Source organism: Uranotaenia lowii, chromosome 3 (genome assembly GCF_029784155.1).
Source record: "Uranotaenia lowii strain MFRU-FL chromosome 3, ASM2978415v1, whole genome shotgun sequence".
NCBI classification, from domain to species: Eukaryota; Metazoa; Arthropoda; class Insecta; order Diptera; family Culicidae; genus Uranotaenia; species Uranotaenia lowii.
This window is the reverse complement of record NC_073693.1, coordinates 13,801,306-13,809,634: the sequence shown is the minus strand read 5'-3', so window position 1 is coordinate 13,809,634 and position 8,329 is coordinate 13,801,306. Positions and strand designations below refer to the sequence as shown.

The following is an 8,329-nucleotide window of genomic DNA, read 5'->3' as shown; positions in this document are numbered from 1 at the left end:
GTCATTTTTGTCATTTTTGTCATTTTTCTCATTTTTCTCATTTTTGTCATTTTTGTCATTTTTGTCATTTTTGTCATTTTTGTCATTTTTGTCATTTTTGTCATTTTTGTCATTTTTGTCATTTTTGTCATTTTTGTCATTTTTGTCATTTTTGTCATTTTTGTCATTTTTGTCATTTTTGTCATTTTTGTCATTTTTGTCATTTTTGTCATTTTTGTCATTTTTGTCATTTTTGTCATTTTTGTCATTTTTGTCATTTTTGTCATTTTTGTCATTTTTGTCATTTTTGTCATTTTTGTCATTTTTGTCATATTTGTCATTTTTGTCTTTTTTGTCATTTTTGTCTTTTTTGTCATTTTTGTAATTCTATAATTATAACGGCTTTGACAGTTCTCACAATTTTTGACAATTTTCGACAATTTTTGACAATTTTTGACAATTTTTGACAATTTTTGACAATTTTTGACAATTTTTGACAATTTTTACAATTTTGACAATTGTGACAATTTTGACAATTTTAACAATTTTGATAATTTTGACAATTTTGACAATTTTGACAATTTTGACAATTTTGACAATTTTGACAATTTTGAAAATTTTGAAAATTTTGACAATTTTGACAATTTTGACAATTTTGACAATTTTGACAATTTTGACAATTTTGACAATTTTGACAATTTTGACAATTTTGACAATTTTGACAATTTTGACAATTTTGACAATTTTGACAATTTTGACAATTTTGACAATTTTGACAATTTTGACAATTTTGACTGTTGACACGGCCACAGATGTCCGAACTATCTCCCAACTCTAAAGTCGCGAAGGAATCAAAATAAACCGGTGAATCTGATGGCAGCTTTTGACAAGTGACAGTCGAATATAAATCACAAAGCAGATTAGGAAAAAACGAGGAGTTACATTAAACGTGGACAGTCAGTGAGATTATTAAGTTTGCTATTAATTTGAAAAGTCTAGATAGAAAGCCTAGGAGAAGAAGGTATAATATCTATTTAATTTAAACAATTATCGATTATACAAAAATCTAACCACAGCAAAATTTAACTTGTCGCACAGGTATCGAGCCATAAAGTGGTGTTGAAAACCTGTTGAGGTTATCTCGGATTTAGTTAGCAATCGTTTCAACGAAGAGTGCTTAATTTCAGCCTCAATCGGAGTAGAATTGTAAGTTCTAGCCAATGTATAATTCATAACTACGATTGATATATACTTCGTCAAATCAGATCTAGGAATTACCTAATACCTTCGAGTGTGGAAAACTGAAGTGCTCAGCCCGGCTAAGTGCACGTTTTAATAAGAAACACAAATTAAGTTGCCTCAACATTTCTATCTTAGCTTATCCAGCTTATCTAACGACACTGTTTGGTTCGATTAGGCTCGTATAACATAACACCCTAATTAAGGGTTACTAGGGGAAAAAAGAATAAAGGGTCCACGTAGTATCGTAGTGTCAGGAGCTCGTAAAATACTAAAACTTTGTAAGTTAAAAGTACATATTTCATTATATTATATTCATGAAGGCATTCAATATATTTCAGCTTGAGCTGTTTCATACTGCTACAAGGAACGGTGTTTGAAATAGATCCGAAGAGTTTACGCAACAAACTCAAGAAATTTTTATCGGATCAAACCTCCAAAATGGAAGGTGCTAGTGGACAAGATTATACCCTCACCCCCTGTGTAACCTGCGGAAGCGCTTCGACCCGGAACGAAGGCATGGTATGCTGCAATGGATGCGAAGGCTGGTTCCACTTTCGATGTGTCGGCGTTACCGAATCCGTTAAGCGGCAGAAGAAGTGGTTCTGCCCTGCTGAACTGTGTCAACAGATGTATTCCAAACATTTAAAGAAACAGGAATCAGCAGCAGCATCACGGAGAGCAGCAGCTGCTAAAAAGGTTGACGGATCAGAGAAATCCAGTGCTAGATCCGAGCATCAGTCTAGTTCCTCCGACGAAGGTAAGCGAAAGTCTCAGCGGGAAGAGCAGAAAGCTAGGAGTAAAAGGCAAGAAGAAGATCGGATACTAGAAATGGAACGGCAGGACTATGAAATTGCATTCAAAGCGCGGCAGTATGCCATCGAAGCAGAACTGAGAGAAAGGCAGACAGAACTCGAAAGGAAAATGCTGGAGAAAGTTTTACTTGACAAAAAGTCGGTTGTGGAACGGTTGAAACAAATGCGCAGTTCATTCCAAGAGCAAATGAATGCTGTTGACGAGGAACTAGCACAGCTAACCATGGAAATCAAGCAAACTACATCAACAAATCAACAAAGCAAGAAAACATCAACGCCATTGTCAAAAAACAACAGTCCTTCGTCGATGAAATCAATAGTTCAAAACCGTAGGAAAACTCCTTCGAAAGAACCGGCCACGGCTTCACGTATCAGTAGCAGTTCGGAAAGTTCTGATCCGGACGAAACATCGACGACAAGTGAATCTGAATCCGAAGGTGACGAAGTAGCGTCAACAACTATAGCCCCTCTGAGTAGACCAACCAAAGCTCAACTGACAGCCAGAAATGGTATCACTCGAAAGCTTCCCTATTTCTCAGGGAAAGCCGAAGAATGGCCACTATTTTTCAGTAGCTATACTTCATCGACCGAAGCGTGCGGGTATAACGATGTGGAGAACCTGGTCCGGTTACAAGAAAGTCTGAGAGGCACAGCCCTGGAGAGCGTTCGTGGTCAGCTAATGTTCCCTAAGCTAGTTCCGAAAATAATGAGAAAACTGCTCAAGCTATATGGCCGTCCTGAAGTTCTGCTACATAGTTTTACGGAGAAGATACGGAAACTACAACCTCCTAAAGCTGAGAAACTCTCTACATACATTCCATTTGGTAATGCAGTCGAACAACTGTGCAATCTTCTCGAAGCGGCAGAACTACATGCACACATGAACAATCCTACATTGATTCAAGACCTGGTTGAAAAATTACCTGCCGGTGATAAGCGAGAGTGGGTTAGATATAAGAAAAGAAAATCAAATGTCAACCTCCGCACACTCACTAAATTTCTTTCCAAAATTGTCGATGAAGCTTGTGAAGCGACTGTTGAGATAGAAATCTTGGGAGAAACAAAAACCGCAAGTAGAATGAAAGCTGTAGAAAAAGGTTCCCTATTCAGTCACGACTACGATGATGGCGAAAGACCAACTACTCCGAGTTTTGGTCAAAAACCTTGTAAGGTATGCAACCGCACTGATCACAGACTACGTTTCTGTGAGGATTTTAAGAAATTATCCGAAACAGAGCGCTTCGAGATAGCCAAAAAATGGAAGTTGTGTCATATTTGCTTGAATGAGCATGGTCGATTACCCTGCAGGTTTCAAAAAATCCGCTGTGACGTAGGCCAATGCCGAGAACGGCATCATCCATTACTCCATCCGACAGAAGAAACTGTTGCAATGAATACGCACTTTCCGAAGGATGCTAACATCATGTTCCGTATGATTCCGGTTGTGCTAACCTTTGGTAACAAATCAGTCAAAACAATTGCATTTATAGACGAAGGTGCTTCGGTCACGCTAATGGAAAAATCTCTTGCTGACAAATTATCATTGAAAGGAGAAAAGGAACAGCTTACTATAAAATGGACAGCAGACATATCTCGGATAGAAAAGGAATCGACGCGAGCCAATGTGAAGATATCGTCTTCCTTGGATGGTGAAAAATGGTTACTAGAAAATGTTCGTACTGTCTCAGAGCTTCTTCTACCTAAACAAAGCCTCAATGTTTCCGATTTGATGAATCAATACAGCTTTCTGCGTGGGCTATCAGTGCAAACGTATGGAGGAAAACGCCCCGGCCTTCTTATCGGCTTGAACAATCTTAATCTAATCGCGCCAATCGAAACCAAGGCTGGAAAAGCAGGTGAACCGATAGCTGTCCGGTCTAAGCTCGGATGGACAGTCTACGGACCTGTCAATGGTAGTTCGTACAACACGGCGAACGACTATCTCAACGTTCACGCTGAACCGACGAACCAGGAGCTTCATGATCTGCTAAAATTCCAATATACTCTGGAGGAATCTGTTTGGAAGAACCCACGCGAATCCGTAGAAGACGAAAGGGCTCGCAAAATTCTCGAAACAACCACAATAAGAATCGGTAACAGATTTGAAACTGGCTTGATATGGAAAACGGATGACCCCCAATTTCCTGATAGCTACTGGATGGCTTTAAAACGCTTTAGGCAACTCGAAAAACGTTTCTCTTCGAATCCTGAATTGCACCTGAATGTCTGCAGGCAAATAGTAGATTATGTACAAAAGGGCTATGCCCACGTTGCCACAGCTGATGAAATATCGTCAACGGACTCTCGCAAGGTTTGGTACTTACCTCTAAATGCAGTATCTAGTAAAACTAAACCTGGAAAAACCCGTCTAGTGTGGGATGCAGCCGCACAAGTAGAAGGAACATCGCTTAATTCGCAGCTCTTGAAGGGCCCTGACATGCTGATATCTTTGCCGGCAGTTATTAATCGATTCCGCGAACGTCGTATAGCCTTTGGTGCTGACATCAAAGAAATGTACCATCAACTTCAAATCAGAAATCAGGATAAACAAGCCCAACGATTTCTCTTCAGAAAAAACTCTTCCGAACCCATTCAGATCTACGTTATGGACGTTGCAACCTTTGGGGCAACTTGCTCTCCCTGCTCAGCCCAGTACGTTAAAAATCTAAACGCCAGCGAATTCGCACAACAATATCCGGAAGCAGCAGCCGCCATCATAGAAAACCACTATGTGGACGATTACTACGATAGTGTAGATACTTCCGATGAAGCCATAAAACGCGTAGCGCAAGTGCAGTATATCCACAGCAGAGGTGGGTTTGATATACGGAATTGGGTCTCGAATTGTCAGGAAGTACTCGATAGCATTGACGAGGTGAAGAAAGACCAAAGAATCCACTTTAATAAGGACAAACAAACTGAAAACGAACGAGTTCTAGGCATAATATGGAATCCTCGGGACGACGTGTTTTCATTTTCAACTGCGCATCGCCAAGATGTTCAAACATATCTTACTGGTGAATCTAGACCGACCAAACGAATCGTAATGAGCTGCGTCATGGGATTTTTTGATCCCCTAGGCCTCTTAACTCCATTCACTGTACACGGCAAAATATTAATTCAAGACCTCTGGCGAACCGGGTGTGATTGGGACGAAACTATAAATGATGAGTCTTTTCTAAAATGGAAACGCTGGATCTCGTTGCTGCCTCTAGTCGAGCAGATACATATCGATAGATGCTACCTAGGAAATATTCATTCGAAAAACGTGGAAGCCGTGGAAATTCACGCCTTTTCTGACGCAAGTGAGCAGGCGTATGGGTGTGCCGTCTACTTCAGGGTCTCGTCATCAGAGGGAGTTAAATGTTCTCTGGTAATGTCACGAACCAAAGTTGCACCACTAAAGCGAGTATCGATTCCACGGCTCGAACTCATGGCCGCCTTGTTAGGCGCTAAATTAGTCAAAACTGTTCTCAACAACCACAGCCTAAAGGTTGAACGCTGTGTTTTCTGGACAGACTCACAGACTGCATTAAGCTGGATTCAGTCTGACCCACACAAATTCCAACAATTTGTCTCCTTCCGAATCTCTGAAATTCAAGAACTTACCAACATATCAGACTGGCGGTGGATCGCAAGCAAGCATAATATCGCAGATGTTTTGACGAAATGGGGGATAGGTCCTCCTTTAGATTCCAACAGTTCGTGGTTCAAAGGACCCCAGTTTTTGTACGAACCTGAACGTCCATGGATATCTGAAAATCAACAACTTTTTAATACTCAAGATGAAATGAAATCAGTTTTCCTAAACTATCACAGCAGCCTTCAGACCAAACCAGTTATCAACGTAGAAGACTTTTCTGACTGGAGACGTTTGGTGCGTGTCACGGCAACTGTTTACCGATTCGTATGTAACTTACGACGGAAATCCGAACGGAAACCGCTATGGTGCGCAAAAGCTGAAGGAGAACAAGTGAGAATAATTCGGGTAGAGCTTTCTAAAAATTTGCTCCCACTACAACAAGAGGAGCTGCTGAAGGCGGAAACTATACTATGGAAGTTCGTACAGTTTGAAACGTTTCCCGACGAGTTACGCATTCTATCCGACCTCAATCGAAGTGAAAAAATCCCTGATAGACCGACAATTGCTAAATCCAGTCCTCTTTATAAATTGACTCCTATTATAGATACCGATGGTATCATCCGCATGGGTGGTCGCTTGGCATGTGCAGAACACTTACCCTTTGATAAAAGGTTTCCCATCATTTTGCCTAAGAAACACGCTGTTACAATTCTACTCATACGAAATTATCATGAGCGATATGGACACGCCAACCGCGAGGCAGTGTTTAATGAGTTAAGACAAAAATTCTATATTCCAGGTCTACGCACAGCTATTCAACAGATGATGAAAACTTGTATGTGGTGCAAGGTATATAGATGTTGTCCGGAAGTTCCCCAAATGGCACCCCTTCCCATACAAAGAATCACCCAACAGGTTGGCCCGTTCAGTTCAGTAGGGGTTGACTACCTAGGTCCGCTAGAAGTAGCAATCGGAAGGCGCAAAGAAAAACGGTGGATTGCTGTTTTTACTTGCATGGGGATAAGAGCCGTGCATTTGGAGTTAGTGTACAGTTTAACAACCGAATCATGTCTCATGGCCCTGCGCAGGTTCATGTGCAAACAAGGAACTCCGACTGAATTTTTCTCAGATAACGGGACTAATTTTGTCGGGGCCTGGAATGAAATCCGTGAAAAAATAGATTATGAATGCGCTGAGTCTATTGTAGATTCTCATATCAAGTGGAACTTCAACCCGCCCGGAACTCCCCACATGGGCGGCATATGGGAAAGGATGGTGCGTTCCGTGAAAGAAGCATTGAAGGCCTTTGACGATGGGCGTAAACTCACGGATGAAATATTGCTGACCACTCTAGCAGAGGCACAGGATATGATCAATATGCGTCCTCTCACATACATGCCACAAGGAGTTACGGAGGAGGAAGCCCTAACCCCGAACCATTTCTTGCGTACGGTGAAGAAAGCTGACGGAAACCCTGTAGAGGAAACACAGTTAGCAGATGCGTTGAAAAACATATTTAAGCGGTCTCAGTACTTAGCCGACAAGATGTGGCAGCGTTGGTGTAAGGAATACTTACCCTCTATAAATCGGCGAACAAAATGGTTCGAAGATCAACGACGGATCCAAAAGGGTGACCTGGTATGGGTGGTAAATAACAAGGACCGAAAACAATGGGTGAGAGGTATCGTCGAGGAACTACTCGAAGGACTCGACGGTCGTACTCGACAAGTCATGGTACGAACAGCAAAAGGGATCAATCGCCGAGCGGTCGTGAATCTGGCCGTATTTGAATTAGGAAGTAAATCCGGAAGTCCTGGGAACCTACCGGAATTACAGGCGGGGGTGTTGACACGGCCACAGATGTCCGAACTATCTCCCAACTCTAAAGTCGCGAAGGAATCAAAATAAACCGGTGAATCTGATGGCAGCTTTTGACAAGTGACAGTCGAATATAAATCACAAAGCAGATTAGGAAAAAACGAGGAGTTACATTAAACGTGGACAGTCAGTGAGATTATTAAGTTTGCTATTAATTTGAAAAGTCTAGATAGAAAGCCTAGGAGAAGAAGGTATAATATCTATTTAATTTAAACAATTATCGATTATACAAAAATCTAACCACAGCAAAATTTAACTTGTCGCACAGGTATCGAGCCATAAAGTGGTGTTGAAAACCTGTTGAGGTTATCTCGGATTTAGTTAGCAATCGTTTCAACGAAGAGTGCTTAATTTCAGCCTCAATCGGAGTAGAATTGTAAGTTCTAGCCAATGTATAATTCATAACTACGATTGATATATACTTCGTCAAATCAGATCTAGGAATTACCTAATACCTTCGAGTGTGGAAAACTGAAGTGCTCAGCCCGGCTAAGTGCACGTTTTAATAAGAAACACAAATTAAGTTGCCTCAACATTTCTATCTTAGCTTATCCAGCTTATCTAACGACACTGTTTGGTTCGATTAGGCTCGTATAACATAACACCCTAATTAAGGGTTACTAGGGGAAAAAAGAATAAAGGGTCCACGTAGTATCGTAGTGTCAGGAGCTCGTAAAATACTAAAACTTTGTAAGTTAAAAGTACATATTTCATTATATTATATTCATGAAGGCATTCAATATATTTCAGCTTGAGCTGTTTCATACTGCTACAAGGAACGGTGTATGAAATAGATCCGAAGAGTTTACGCAACATGACAATTTTGACAATTTTG

At 40.8% G+C, this 8,329-nt stretch overlaps 1 protein-coding gene across 1 annotated transcript; it reads left to right on the top strand.

Annotated features, from left to right (window-relative positions):
- Positions 1 to 1,659: 1,659 nt before the first annotated feature.
- LOC129751982 (uncharacterized) lies at positions 1,660 to 7,524 on the top strand. Its single transcript, XM_055747776.1, has one exon. The coding sequence runs from the start codon at positions 1,660 to 1,662 to the stop codon at positions 7,522 to 7,524; it is 5,865 nt and encodes a 1,954-aa protein (XP_055603751.1).
- The last annotated feature ends 805 nt before the right edge of the window (positions 7,525 to 8,329 follow it).

Coding starts and splice junctions, on each gene's coding strand:
- LOC129751982 (XM_055747776.1), top strand. CDS start 1,660: ATGGAAGGTGCTAGTGGACAAGATTATACCCTCACCCCCTGTGTAACC.